The 14,427-nt window shown below is 55.9% G+C and overlaps 2 protein-coding genes across 4 annotated transcripts; both read left to right on the forward strand.

Annotated features, from left to right (window-relative positions):
* Nucleotides 1-1,507: 1,507 nt before the first annotated feature.
* Nucleotides 1,508-5,501, forward strand: CABP2 (calcium binding protein 2). 2 transcript variants are annotated; one of them, XM_021685130.1, is made up of 7 exons: nucleotides 1,508-1,564; nucleotides 2,108-2,278; nucleotides 2,894-2,924; nucleotides 3,681-3,815; nucleotides 4,298-4,407; nucleotides 4,522-4,669; nucleotides 5,476-5,501. In XM_021685130.1, the coding sequence occupies exons 1-7, from the start codon at nucleotides 1,508-1,510 to the stop codon at nucleotides 5,499-5,501; spliced, it is 678 nt and encodes a 225-aa protein (XP_021540805.1). The 2 variants fall into 2 exon arrangements, with proteins under 2 accessions (XP_021540805.1, XP_021540806.1); XM_021685131.1 differs by lacking the exon at nucleotides 2,108-2,278 and having other exon boundaries at nucleotides 1,523-1,564; nucleotides 3,681-3,821.
* Nucleotides 5,502-10,873: 5,372 nt separating this feature from the next.
* CDK2AP2 (cyclin dependent kinase 2 associated protein 2) lies at nucleotides 10,874-13,338 on the forward strand. 2 transcript variants are annotated; one of them, XM_021685128.2, is made up of 4 exons: nucleotides 10,874-11,830; nucleotides 12,135-12,235; nucleotides 12,323-12,455; nucleotides 12,822-13,338. In XM_021685128.2, the coding sequence occupies exons 1-4, from the start codon at nucleotides 11,749-11,751 to the stop codon at nucleotides 12,887-12,889; spliced, it is 384 nt and encodes a 127-aa protein (XP_021540803.1). In that variant the 5' UTR covers nucleotides 10,874-11,748; the 3' UTR covers nucleotides 12,890-13,338. The 2 variants fall into 2 exon arrangements, with proteins under 2 accessions (XP_021540803.1, XP_021540804.1); XM_021685129.2 differs by lacking the exon at nucleotides 10,874-11,830 and adding an exon at nucleotides 11,969-11,972.
* The last annotated feature ends 1,089 nt before the right edge of the window (nucleotides 13,339-14,427 follow it).

The raw sequence follows: 14,427 nt of genomic DNA on the forward strand, positions 1-14,427 counted from the left end.
CCACCGAGGGAGGGAAGGACAGAGATGGGCATGTGCAGTCAGAGAGACCCACAGAGACACAGCTGGACAGATGTCAGCAGGGTGCAGGGAGTGGCATGGGGCTGCAGGTGGGATAGACACAGAGCTGAGGGCTGAGGGGGCAGAGGGGGCGGTGAGCAAGACAGAACAGCAGGGAAGCGAGCATGGGGGTTGCAAAGACCAGGCGGCTGGGGGTCTGCAAGGGCGGCCCAGGGTGGGGGGTGGCCAGGGCTCAGTCTGTGGCCAGCGTGGGGCTGGAGGCAGGTGGATTGGGGGAGGGACTGTGTAAGCAGCTTGGGGAGCTAGGAAAGCTACAGGATTTGGGGGCCCTGGGCCTGTGGAGAGAGGAACAGAGAAAAGAGTAGCAGGGACCCTGTGGGACCCCACCCACAGCTGCCCACTAAGCCACCCTCCCACAGGAACTGGGCGACCAGAGTGGGAGCAGGAGGCCCCAAGCCCCCGTCTCCATGGCCCTTCCCCAGGGCCAGGCAGATGGCAGTCTCCCCGCGGGGGACCCCAGCCCCTCTGAGGGCACTCCCGGGCCCAGCCAGGCTCCTGCCAGCCCAGCAGCCACCAGGAGGCGGGCACTCCTCAGGGAGCTGGAGGCCCAGGTGCAGGCGGCCTACGGGCAGGTAAAGGGGAGAGGGGTGTGGGGCATCTGAGGGCACCATGAGGGAACAGCGGGGACCCCACACTCTAACGGGGGCCCTGTAGGACAGATCCAGGGCAGAGCTCAGGGAGGAGACCCGGAACGTGCATTTTGATGGAGGGCTCAGTGGGTCTGTCAGCTGCCCAGGAGGCTGGTGTCTCTGCCCACTTCTGCCCTCACTGAGCCCTGCATCCAGCCCACAGCTCCCAGAGTTGGCCCCCTTCCACTCTTCACCTGAGTACAAGGGCCAGGCAGGGGTGCCGAGGGCAGCCAGGGTGGGCAGGTGCTCCAAGGTGAGAGCAAGGGTCCTGGCAGGGAGGGGCGGGAACCTCCTGGACTGGGCCAAGATTGCCTCCTTTCAGGACAGGGAGTAGAGGGAGGGTGTGCCGAGTCCATATGGAGGGCTGGTGTCCCAGCCCTCCCCGGCACACCAGGCACCTGATGTCCTCCCCCCAGGTCCAGGCCCTGCTTCTGAAGACATTAAATCTCTACTGATTGGGGGAGATTACGGGTAGGGGTTGGGGGAGAAAGCGCTGGAGAGGGGGTATCTGGAAGACCCTCAGGAGTGAGCACAGGGAGGCTGTGCCTTCCAGGGGGCCTTGGGTCCTGAGTGGCCCCCCTCACCAGCAGAGATGCTCAGAGATAATCCTGGATTAGGACCCAAGCCCCCGTGCCCAGGGCTCCCCGCCTGCCCACCCGCTCCCAATCTTCCCCACAAAACCCTAGGAAAATCCCCTGCAGTGCTCCCAGACTCTCACTGGGAGCAGCTGGGGGCTGGCAGGAGCCCACAGCATCCACTGAGGCCCAGGCCTGGGCTGCCCCCAGGACTCCAGGCCTGGCATGGTTCAGGAGCCCATGGGAAACTGTGCCAAGTGGCCTCGACACCGGGGCCCTAAGGTAGGATGGCTAAGGGGGAGAAGCCAAGGCCAGGAGACCGGGCTGTAGCCTGGAAGGGTCAGGTGGGGTGGGCAGAGCCCCGTGTGAGGGCTGGGCTGGGGTTAGAGATAGAGCATGGCAGGGGGATGGAGGGGCTGGTTCCCACTGCCCTAGACCAATCCAGATTTCCCCGGGGAAGGCCCCAGACTCTAGCCCCTCCCAAGGACTGCTGGGCCTTCCCTGCCAAGCTCATCAGGCCCCCCAGCTGCCCATCCAGCTGCCTGTGCCGGCTGCCCCTGCCCTCTGCTAGTCAGAGATGGGATGTGCAGAGCTTGAGCTCCATGTCCCATTCCGCCACCGGCGTTCTGAGTGACCTTGGCCCAGTCCCTTCCTTTTCGGGGGGCCTCGGTTAGCCCAACTGAACAATAAGGGATGGACACATCAAGCCTAGAGTGTTGATGGGTGAGAGCCCTCACTGTCCTGGGCCGGGTTCCAAAGACGGGAGAGGCTGGTAAACGAGGGCGGAGGGGCCGCTACCCCAGCTCATAGCTGGCTTTGCTGCAGGACCACTGGCAGTGGCCCAGCTCCCCCACAGGGGGCTCCCGCCACAGCCCTGGCCCTGGCCCTGAGGAGCAGGGGGGCCCAGGGCCGGGCATCCAGGGCTACTCGGTGCTCAACAGCCTGGTGGGGCCCGCCTGCATCTTCCTGCGGCCCAGCATCGCCGCCACCCAGCTCGTATGTACGGCCGCCCCTGCCTTTGCCTCCTCTCTGCCTCTCCTTGAGTAGGGGGGAGAGGATGGAGTGGGGTCTTCGGAGCAAAGGCACACTGATCCAGGGGGTGGGGCAAAGAATAGTGAAGACACAGAAACAAGATCAAACAGGGGGAAGACCCAGGGAGACACGCCAGGAATGAGAGAGGAGAGGACAGAGAGAGACCCGGAGAATCTCAGAGACAGCCACCAAGGGGGTGGGCAGGGAGGCTGCAGGGCCTCCAGGAGAGGGACAGAGAGAGAACAAGAGACATACAATGACACTGAGGTCCCCGGGGCCAAGTCTGAGGTTCTGCCCGACCCCAGATCCACTTCTGGCAAATGGAGCTCTGAGCCCTACAAGAGGGTGGGGGCAGGAGGTGGGCCCTGGGAAAGATCTGGGCAGGGGGCAGGGAAGGGGGGGCCCAAGACACCCAGGCCAGTCAGCAGAAATGGGTAGGAGCAGGTCTGAGCAGTGTCAGACAGACACAGGCCCTGCCCATCCCGTTGGGGGTGCTGAGTGGGGGGCCCCAAGAACCAGAGGAAGGGGTGCAGGTGCCTGGGTGGTCCAGGGAATTCTTAACCTCTCTGTGCCCCCCAGGACCGGGAGCTGCGGCCAGAGGAGATCGAAGGTAAAGGGTTTTTGAAAAGACTAGAGTCTCCAGAGGGGTGGGCATTGGGTGGGGCCTCAGCTAGTCTCCAGGAGGAACTAGGGGCAAGGAGGAGGCTGCGGGAGATCGAGGAGATGGGGACCAGACTGAACGGGGAGGGGTTGACAGAGCCCCCAGCTGCCAGTTCCCAGATCTCATCTGCCAGGCGGGTCAAGAGCCACTTTCATATTTGTTCACTTGACAAACACCTCCTGGGTGCTTATCGTGTGCCTAGCCCTGTGCCGGGAGCCCTGGGGAAGGGGGCAAACTGGACAGATGTGGCCCGTGTCCTCCGGGGACAGATGTCAATAAGTCAACTATTAGTACAAATGGTGCGAAGTGCTCTCAAGGAAATGAACAAATGGGCTGGAGGGGACCCAATGTAGAGGGAAGACTTTCTTGAGTAGGTGACATAAGGACCAGAAGAGGGTAGAGTGTTCCAGAACGTGAGCTCCATGAGGTTAGGGATTGTTTCCTTTCCTTTCCCTCCCCTGCCTCCCTCCCTCCCTTCCTGCCGTATCTCCAGTACCTAGAGCAGAGCTTGGCCCATAGTAGGTGCTCCTTAAATATTTGTTGAAAGAATGAATTAAAGAAATAGCATGTGCCAAGATGCTCAAGTGGCAGAGAAACTGATGTTTACAAGGAGGAAGTGATTAGATCAAAGGAAGAAGGGTGTGCTGGTCCAGGCTGGGGTCCCGGGGGACGTGTGGGAGGAGCTGACCCTGCCCTGCCCGGCAGAGCTGCAGGTGGCCTTCCAGGAGTTTGACCGAGATCGGGACGGCTACATCGGCTACCGGGAGCTGGGCGCCTGCATGCGGACGCTGGGCTACATGCCCACTGAGATGGAGCTCATTGAGATTTCACAGCAAATCAGTATGTGCCTCAGACCTGCCCCCCCAGTCCTCCAGAGACCATGGCCATGGCTCAAGCAGCTGGGCCACCCGGGGAAAGCAGGTGCCCACACAAGTCGGCCCCCAGAGCCCGGGACCCTGCTCATTCTCAAGGCACTTTCTCTGCCTCTGAAGAATCTCACCATCCCCTACAAGGTGGGGAGGGCAAGGACCATTATCCCCATTTCTAACATGAGGAAACTGAGGCTCTGGAAGCTTAAGTGTCTTGGCTATGGTCACAGAGCCAGGTCATTGGAGCCAGGACTTAAACCCAACCAAAGTCTTCAGGAAAATTAAGAAAAACCACCAGAAAACACCGATGATCCAGCTTGGGCCCCCTCAAGAGGGAAGGGCCCACTTTGTGGGGCAGGGGAGAGGGCCAGAGGCCAGGAGAGGCGGGCGGGGGGAGCCAGGGCTGGGCAGGAGTCCCTGATTGCTGGGGTCTCTGATGGGCATGGCCCCCAGGTGGTGGAAAGGTGGACTTTGAAGACTTTGTGGAGCTGATGGGCCCCAAGCTGCTGGCAGAGACAGCAGACATGATTGGCGTCCGGGAGCTACGGGACGCCTTTCGGGAGGTACGGCCACTGGGGCTGGAGGGCAGGCGGGGGGCCGTGGGTCTACTGTGAGTGAGGCCTGAGTGAATGAATGATTCGATCGGGGACTCAATACCACGACCAACGCCACCACAGTTTGACACCAACGGGGACGGCTGCATCAGCTTGGCTGAGCTGCGAGCAGCCCTCAAGGCCCTGCTGGGGGAGCGCCTCAGCCAGCGGGAGGTGGACGAGATCCTCCATGACATTGACCTCAACGGGGATGGCCTGGTGGACTTTGAAGGTACCACCCGCCACCCTCTGCGCTCAGTGCCACACGCCCTGGGAGGTTTTTAACGGGCAAGGAAAGGATAAAAGGAGCATTGTCACTGCGTGCCAGACCCCGGGCTGAGCACTCTATGTCCTCTCCCCATAAGCAGGACAAGAAAGTTAATTCTTGGGAAAGTGTGAATGCTTAGCAAAAGATGTGGATGGAGCCAAGATGTGAAGCCAGGCGAGCTGACCAGAATCCAGTTCTTGCTCTATGCTGGATTCCCACAGGGCGAAAACAAGGGTTAAATAATAATAGGAAGCCAAGGAAAATCAGTATGTAGAAATTCTCCAAAGCAGGCCCCAAAGTTGTTCCTGAGCTTCCTAGCAGCCAAAGCAAAAAGGGAAATAGGTTTAGTTACAAGGGTTTTGTTTTTTTGTTTTTGTTTTCCCCATAAAACAAAGCCCCTCTTCTTAGCCCAAAGGCCTATTCCCTACCAGATTCAGAAGACTCCCTTGGGCGCCTGGGTGGCTCAGTTGGTTAAGCGACTGCCTTCGGCTCAGGTCATGATCCCAGGGTCCTGGGATCGAGTCCCACATCGGGCTCCCGGCTCGGCGGGGAGCCTGCTTCTCCCTCTGACCCTCTCCTCTCTCATGCTGTTTCTCTCTCGCTCGCTCTCTAATAAATAAATAAATAAAATCTTTAAAAAAAAAAAAAAAAAGACTCCCTTGCAGGCCCCGCCCTGGACCGCACTCCCTCCCACCTCAAGGCCAGTATATTGGTCTCACAGCGATTGGGCTCCAGAGAGCAGACCTGCAACCTTGGCTTTGTCCTGGCAGAGTTTGTGCGAATGATGTCTCGCTGAGCCTGCACAGAAGCTGGAGGCAGCAGACAGGACTTGGGACCACAGCCAGGAAGCCCCCTGCCTCCAAATGACCCTCCCCATCTCCTTCCTACCCTGCCTGTGTGTAACACCCCGGCCTGCCCTCACCCCCACTGCTTCACCAAGCCCCCATGCCCATCCCTGTCTAACAATAAAGTATCTTGGGGCTTGGGGAGATGGCTTTTACCTCACTTTTGTACCCTAGAGGACCCAGTCTTTGGCCCCCAAAAGTTAAGTCCTGGGCTGTAAGACCCCTCGACTGTGAACTCCAGGTGGACAGGGGCCTTTTCTGGATCCTGGGCCCATCCCAGAGCAAGTGTCAAGAAACGCCACCTGCTTCTCTCAGAGCTGGGATGCACTCGGCCCCTCATCCTGTAAAAAAGGCCCCTGCCAGGCCCAGGGCGACACATGCCCTGGCATGTGCTGCCAGATTCTTCTTCCCCAAGTGTGACTTGCGTTGCGTCACACTCTTCCTGTTCAGAAGGGTCGTGACCCCCCCCCATTGTCCCCAGGTTAATCCGGCCCCTGCTCCCGGCACCAGAAGGCTCTGGGAGGATGAGGGCTGGCATAGAGTCACACACAATTAGGACGAAGCGGAGGTGGGACTCACCCCCTGGCTCCAGTGCACGGGAGAGGGTGCCTCGGAGTCAGGGAGGCCCCGGGCCTCAGGCTCTCCTAGCTGCAGCAAACACCTGCTCTGCAGAGCGCTGCGTGACCCGCTGCTGTGCCTGCCCACCGGGAGGGAGGGGAGCCCTGACCTCCTGGTCAAGAAGGGGTGGGAGCTTTCAGCGCCCCTGCCTGGGCTTCACCATCCCCGCTGCCAACAAGATGGCCTTGGGACGGAGAAGGCGGGCGGTTACTGGTGTCCCGCACAGCCCAGAGCCTGGACACCGAGGTGCCAGGGTTGGCTGCAGCAGCCTCAGCACCACTCACTCGCCCGGCAGATCCCAGTTAATCCTAATACTCAATTACGGGATCTCTCTCTGGGAGCTGTGGTCCACCCTCGCTCCCACCACCCTCCGCCGGCCAGTCCAGATGGCACTGCTGCCTGAGATGTCTGTCCCCTCTGCAGGGGCTGGGGGTAGTATGGAAGTGTGTCGCAGGAAGACCAGAATCCCACTGCCCCCTGGCTCCCAGCCTGGCAGGCTCTGCGGTTGGGGCAGGGGCGGGAGGCGACGATGGGATGGTCTTAATTGGCTGCCGTGTATCTGCTGGCACCAAACGTGCCCTTCTACCCCAAAAAGGCTGCTGGCCCGGAAGGTCCCAACAAGGTAACTGCTGGAGCTGGGAGCAGGGCCGGGAAGGAACAGTGAGTAGGCAGAGACTGTGCCAAGTTAAGAGCCCCTTCTCTGCTTAAAGGGGGCACCTGCCACCCAACCCCAGCAACTGTTGCCAGATGAAGCAGGCTGGAACTCTGAGATCTTCTGATTTTCCAAAAGAAGCTGGAAAGTCAGATTTACGTTAAGTCCCCTTTAAATAGTTTGACTACTGATGATAGCATTCAATAAGGTGTATAAACCTTAAGTGTACAGCTCATGAGTTTTACATGTGTGTGCGCTCAGGTAACCGTCACCCACATCATGGTATCGCATCCACTTCTTTTATTTAGAACAGTTCTAGGCTTACAGAATTATCCTGAAAATAGTACAGGGAGTTCCTGTATACAGTCCACCTCGGTCAGCTTCTCCTGTGTTAGTCAAGGTTCTCCAGAGAAACAGAACCAACAGGAGATACGTGTGTGTGTGTGTGTGTGTAGTGTGTGTAAAGATATTTAGTGTGTGTGTGTGTGTGTGTAGTGTGTGTAAAGATATTTATTGCAAGGAACTGGCTCAGGTGATTATGGGTGCGGAGCAGTCCCAAGATTTGCAATCAGGGGCGCTTAAGTGGCTCAGTCGTTAAGCGTCTGCCTTCGGCTCAGGTCATGATCCCAGGGTCCTGGGATCGAGTCCCACATCGGGCTCCCTGCTCCGCGGGAAGCCTGCTTCTCCCTCTCCCACTCCCCCTGCTTGTGTTCCTGTTCTCACTGTCTCTCTCTGTCATATAAATAAATAAAATCTTTAAAAAAAAAAAAAAAGAGATTTGCAATCAGCAAGCTGGAGACCCAGGAGAACTGGAGGTTCGGTTCCAGTCTGAGCCCAACAGCCTGAGAACCAGAAAAGTTGATGGTGTAAGTTCTAGTCTGAGGGCAGAGGACTGATGTCCTAGCTCAACAGTCGGGCAGGTGAAGTTCCCTCTTACTCAGCCTTTTTGTGCCATTCGGGTCTTCAACTGATTGGATAAGGCCCACCCACCACGGGAAGGGCCATATCTTCACTCTGCCAATTCAATGGATGATAATTGCACCCGGAGACACCCTCACAGACACACCCAAAATCATGTTTGACTAACTATCTGGGCACTTGTGACCCAGGCAAGTTGACACTTAAAATTAACCATCACACACTATTAATATCTCACATTAGAATGGTACATTTGTCACAGTTAATGAAGACTGACACACTGTTATTAACTAAAGCCCCTATTTTATGCAGATTTCATCATTTTTTCCCTGATTATCCTTTTGCTCTTCCAGAATACCATCCAGGACACCACATTACATTAGGCATCGTGTCTTCTCAGACTCCTCTTGGTTGTGATAGTTTCTCAGACTTCCCTTGTTTCCTTATGATCTTGACAGTTTAAGTACGACTCCTCAGGTATTTTATAGAACATCCCTAAATTGGGATTTGTCTGATGTTTCTCTCATTAGTCTGGGGTTATGGGTTGGCAGGAGGATGACCACAGAGGTCAAGTGCCCTTCTCAAGCCATCCAATTAAGGGTGCATACTATCAACATGACATCACTATTGATGTGGACCTTGATCACCCGGCGTGAGGTAGTGTGTGTGTCACATTTCTACACTATAAAATTACTTTTTCTTTCTCCCATTATGTACTACACTCTCTGGAAGAAAGTCACTATGTACAGCCCACACTGAAGGGGTAGGGGTTATAATCTACCTTATTAAGGGCAGAGTATCTACACAAACTACTTGGAATTCTTCTATATAGATTTGTCTCTTCTCTCCCTTTATTTATTCAAATATATATATATATATATATTTGGGCTCATAGGTATTTATTTTGTACAAGTTATAATCCAACACTTTAAATTTTCAAATCGCTCCAGCTTTGGCCACTGAGAGGCCTTTCAGCTGGCTCCTGTGTCCCTTTGGCATATACCCATCATGGTGGCATTTGGGGTTTTGGGGTTTTTTGTTTTTTGTGTTTTTAGCATTTTCTTACGTTTTGGTACTATAAGATGCTATAGGATTATCTTGTGTATTTCCTGCCCCAGTCTTAGAATTAGCCATTTCTTCAAGGAACTCTGGTTCATTTTATTGGAGAATGCCATTAGAAACCAAGACCTGGGTGCTAGGTTGCTTCTAGGCCCTCTCAGCAGATAGAGGAGATAGGTATGTACACTAATCTGTGTATATACAATTTTTAAATATTTCTCTATGCAACTGACTGTATCTATATTGAGCTAAACAAGGGTTCATATTGCGGCACCTGGGTGGCTCAGTTGGTTAAGCGACTGCCTTTGGCTCAGGTCATGATCCTGGAGTTCTGGGATCGAGTCCCACATCGGGCTCCCTGCTCGACGGGGAGTCTGCTTCTCCCTCTGACCCTCCCCCCTCTCATGCTCTCTCTCTCATGCTCTCTCTCTCTCTCTCAAATAAATAAATAAAATCTTTAAAAATAAATAAATAAACAAGGGTTCATATTGATGTCTCCAATTCCAACCCATTATCACGTGGATCAGGCTAGCCTCCTCCCCTTGCCTACCCGTCACTTCTCATTCCAACAACGATAACTCCTCCATCCTAATTAACTTAATTTTCAATTCTGGCATATGTGTGCAGTGGTTTCAGAATTGTTAACCCATAGGCCAAGGAAACCACTTCACCAACTAGAGTACATGCTTACTTGCAGTTCCTTCGCATTCATTCTTACAGACTCCACTCATTTCCAGATTAGCACCTTATTCTCCCACCCCTTCAGTGAAGCTGTCTCATTCATTTATGATACAGCTAGATTCCTTTGTCACATTCTGCGTTCCCTCCTGGGATCCCCTGACCTCCTCAATGATTTCTTTAATTTTGCATACATTAAAGTTTACTCTTTATGACAAATGCTTAATAGCTTGTATTCACCATTACAGTATCATACAAAATAGTTCCACTGTCGTAAAAAAAAAAAAAAATCCCGTTTTACCCATTTAATTCTATCCCTCCCACCCCTGGCAATCAGTAATTTGTTTACCTTACGTATACGTCTGTCTTTTCTGGACTGTCAGGCTTTTCAGACTGGCTTCTTTCACTTAGTAAAATGCCTATCTGTGTCTTTTCATGGCTAGATGATTTCCTTCCATCGCTGAATAAATAGTCCATTTTGTGGATATATCACAGTTTACTTGTTCATTCACCAATTGAATGCCACCTCCTCTGGGAAGACTCCTGTGATGTCCCCAAGCAGGCTCCTTCCTCTAAGTTCCAATGCATCCTCTACCAGTCTCCACACTGTCTTACCGTACAGTGTGTCTGCTTTCCTGTCTGTCTCTCCTTGAGACTAGGAGCTCCCTGAGGACAGAAGCCATGGCCAGTTTATTTCCATATCATCAGTGTTCGGCACAAGGCCTGGGATGGAGGATGGAGTCAGAAACTGTCTGTTGGGGCACCTGGGTGGCTCAGTCGGTGAAGCGTCTGCCTTCGGCTCAGGTCATGATCTCAGGGTCCTGGGATCAAGCCTCCCATCCGGCTCCCTGATGCTCAGCGGGGAGTCTGCTTCTCCCTTTCCCTCTGCTCCTCCCACCTGCTCGTGCTCTCGCTGTCTCTCTCAAATAAATAAAATAAAATCTTTAAAAAAAAAGAGAGAGAGAAAAAGAAAATGTCTGTTGGATGAATGAATGAATGTCCTGGAGATGAGGAAAATCTACAGACCTGGGGCATGAAGGGTACACAAGGCCAGTGAAGTTTTGAGGAGAAGTAGCCCGGCAGAAGGGGTTACCGTTTGGAGGAGAGTCTAAGATCTAGGGTTGTGAGGAATGAGATTTGAGGGGAGGGGTCTGGATGGAGAAATGGACAGTAAAGAGGACAATGAAACAAGCTCCTTACGAATATTCACTTATCCACACAACAACCCTGTAAGATAGTTATTATTAACGTCCGCATCTTAAAGATGGGGAAACCCAAGCATATTGTGGTGAGTAACTTGCCCAAGAGGAAATCGCTGATGGGGGCGGTATGAGATTCGAACCATCAGCCTAACTCCAGTCGGTGCTCTCACCCAAGATCAGTCTGGCCCAGGGCCCGGGGTGCGGTGAGTGTTCAACGGAGGTGAGCGTTCCTGCTGTTGTCAGTATAAGGCACAGGTTCGGAGTCTTGGGGGACAGGTTGAGGGGTCTTTGAGGTCGCCATCGGATCTAACATCAGCCTGGACCGGAGGACGAGGCAAATTGGTAGAGGCGCGGTGGTAGCGTTGGTGAGGGATCCGTTGCCATAGGAACAAACGAAGGCTTTAGGAGGGCGCATGCGCAGACCGGGGAAAGGTTGTTGAACCGGTGAAAGGTGACGTAAAAGCGCACGGGGTGAGACGCAGGGCTCCGAACGTCAAAGCCCTGCGTCTTACGGCGCTCAGAGCGGTGGAAAGGCGCGCTCGGTGGTGGCGGCGGCAGCGATAGCAGGCCCAGCTGGACCGACACCAGGCAGTGCGAAGCTGACGTGCAAAGCAGCGCGAGTGAAGCGTGAGGGCGACGCCCGCGCCGGGAAGACCCCACCGCGCGAACCGCGGCCGACCAGAGCCGGGTCCCGGCTTCCGAGGCCCCGCCTCTCGGGCCTTGGGACTAATCGGATTGAGAGCGCGCCGGCCCGGACCGCGAACTCGCCAATTGCGTTAGGCGTCAGCTACCGCCCAATCCGGAGCAGACAGGTGCGAGGTCCGAAAGGCGGAGACCAATCAGCAGCGGTTGCGGCCTGTTGGGGTCGGTCTCGGCCAATGAGGAGGCCCGAGTGACGTCCTGGCGCACCAATCGGGAGTGAGAGAGCATTGGTGCTCGCCCGCCCTTCCGGCCTGAGCTCTATTTACCAGGGGCGTGCGACCGGTTTACCAATCAGAGCGCGGCTGAGCGGCCAAGCAGCCAACCCCGGAGGAGCGGCCGGCCGGCGTCCGCCGCACCCAAGAGTTGGGGATGTCCTACAAACCCATCGCCCCCGCCCCTAGCAGCACCCCCGGCTCCAGCACCCCTGGGCCCGGTACCCCGGTACCTACAGGTGAGGATCCAGCTCTACCCCTGCTCGTCTGCCCGGGTGGTCGAGGTCTCGAAGAGAAGACGGCCTGAGTTCTGCAACATTGGGCCTGCCGCCTACCCTCGCTGAGCCTCAGTTTGCTGGCCTGTGAAGTGGGCGTGGTCATGTAAGGGCTAGTTGGTGGAGCGCAGGGGGAGGGGTTTGTCCCTGAAGTTGAGCGCCTGGAAGCATCCCTTCGGAGGGAATCGGGCGAATCCGGTCGGGGGTTTGGAACGCTGGGAGGAGGCGTCCCGGCCCCGCGCTGACCTCTTACTCGCGCATGTTGCAGCCGGAAGTGTCCCATCGCCATCGGGCTCGGTGCCGGGAGCCGCTGCCCCTTTCAGACCCCTGTTTAACGACTTTGGACCGCCCTCCATGGGCTATGTGCAGGTGAGTGGGGACGAGGGATTGCCTATGGATGGGGACTGGAGGTCCCTTCGGGGCCTGAACTCATTGTCCTGTCCTTTTTTGACATAGGCAATGAAGCCACCCGGAGCCCAGGGTTCTCAGAGCACCTACACGGACCTGCTATCGGTCATAGAGGAGATGGGCAAAGAGATCCGGCCTACCTATGCTGGCAGCAAGAGCGCCATGGAGCGCCTGAAGAGAGGTAAGTGAGGCCTCCACCCTCCCTGTTCAGGAGACTAACACTGGACAGTCCTTCCTTAGGAAAGGAAGGACATCTGGAGGCTACTTGAGCCAAGCCTAGACAAGGGCCGGTGTCACTATCCAGAGAGGTGTTTTGAGTTGAATTGAAATTGAGCCAGTTTTCGGGGAAGGAGCAGGGCATTTGTCTTTCAACGGGACAAATGTGAGGATTAGCCAAGCCGCTAATCTCGTTAGGCCCCTCATTAGATTATAGCCCTGGTCCCTTTCACTGAAAGGAAAGGGGGTGCGGAGGGAGGGGTCTTCCTGTGGAGGGCAGGGGTGGTACTATGGAGGGCTGCTGTATGTTACTTGCCCATCCCCACCTCAGGCATCATCCATGCCCGGGCCCTAGTCAGAGAATGCCTGGCAGAGACAGAGCGGAACGCCCGCACGTAACAGGACGCAACTCCGCCACCGAGTCTGGACCTTTCCTGGCCACTGCAGAGCACCTGCTTCTCCCTGGCCTTCACCCCGAGTTGCACTTCCCAACCTGGGCTTCCTGTCCTGTGTCCCTTGGTGGGTGCCCTCCAGGAACCAGGGGGGCTCTCACTTCAGTCGACAGCACTGACTGGGACTCTTTCGAGAGTTAGTAGCGAGGTCGCTGTGAGTCCCACCCATGACCTGCCAACAATGTTGATCCAACTGGAGCTTGCTCCTTTCTGTGGCCCCCACCACTCAGCACTTACCCAGGACTTTTCACCACTTTTCCCAGACTCCTCCCCTAGCAGGGCCTCCGAAGGCCTGTCACCTCCCTGCCTTGTCTCCTGGGCCATAGCGACTCTTTTTTCAGTGTCTTTTGCTAAATATGCCCTTTTTGTATAAATAAAAGATAATTTGGAGTTGTTCTCTCACCTCTGAGTGTGGTACTTCTGCTAAGCCAGGAAGAAATTGGGAAAGATGAGACTCAGGGAGGGGAAAGGGGCGGTGCAGTGGTGGGAGAGAGGGCCACTGAGCCTGGCCTTGCCTGGCCCCTGCTGTCCATTGGCTTGGGTGGGGACCCTGCCCTTCTCCAGCCCTCAGCCTTCCCAGTTGTAAGTAGTGGAAAGGGTTAAGCTCCAGTAGCTGAGAGCCCTACCCTCCTACACGTGGTGCCACCAGGGGGCAGCGCAAGGCCTTAACAGCTTCCGCAGCGGGAGGGCACTGTGGCCCGCCTGGGCCTAGAGGGTTCTCTGGATTGGCAGTCATGCCTGGCAGGGTGGAAATGTCAGATCATGTAAGCCAGGCCCTCACATGCCTTCATGCCCTAACATCTTAAACTCCAAGTCAGCCCTGGGAGGCTCTGAATACATACTGACTCCTCAGAGGAGAGGGGGCACTGCTTCCTTCTCCCCAGCACCTGGGAAACAGAGCCAAGGGGAGAGGAGTGGCTTCCAACAGGGGTGAGACCCAGCCCCATGCTGCCATCCACTGTCCCAGCACCTTCTAGCTGGCTGGGTGTGGTCCCATGAGCCCAGCCCTCAGGTGTCTCAGCCTTTGCCCAGGGTCTGGTTGGCCAGACTTGTGGACCCGGAAGGCATCAGTGGGGAAAGCCGTGGGGCCCCACTCAGGGGCTAGACCAAGGTTTCAGAGTGACTACAGCCCTCTACCTGTAGCTGAATGACCCTAGAGGCCTGGGGCACTGGAACCCCGGCCCCTCAGAAGAGGCAAGCCTTAAACCACTGCTTCTCGCCAGACTTTGCGGGCTGAGGCATTTCCCCTACCCCGGGTCCCAGGTTCGAGGGCTGGGGAGAATGGGGATGGGGTCCTGCCTTATTTCCAGGGCACCCAGAAGGGCTGGGCTAGGGTGGAGATAGGAACCACGAGTGCTTAGGGGATCCCAAGGAACATAGAAGGAGTAAAAAGCGCTAGCATTTGGAGAACTGCCTCTTCCCCGGCCGGCTTGGGGAAGGAAGGCAGGGGCCGCCCTCCTCCGCCGCGGGCGGGGTTGCCGGGAC

Source organism: Neomonachus schauinslandi, chromosome 11, assembly GCF_002201575.2.
Source record: "Neomonachus schauinslandi chromosome 11, ASM220157v2, whole genome shotgun sequence".
NCBI classification, from domain to species: domain Eukaryota; kingdom Metazoa; phylum Chordata; class Mammalia; order Carnivora; family Phocidae; genus Neomonachus; species Neomonachus schauinslandi.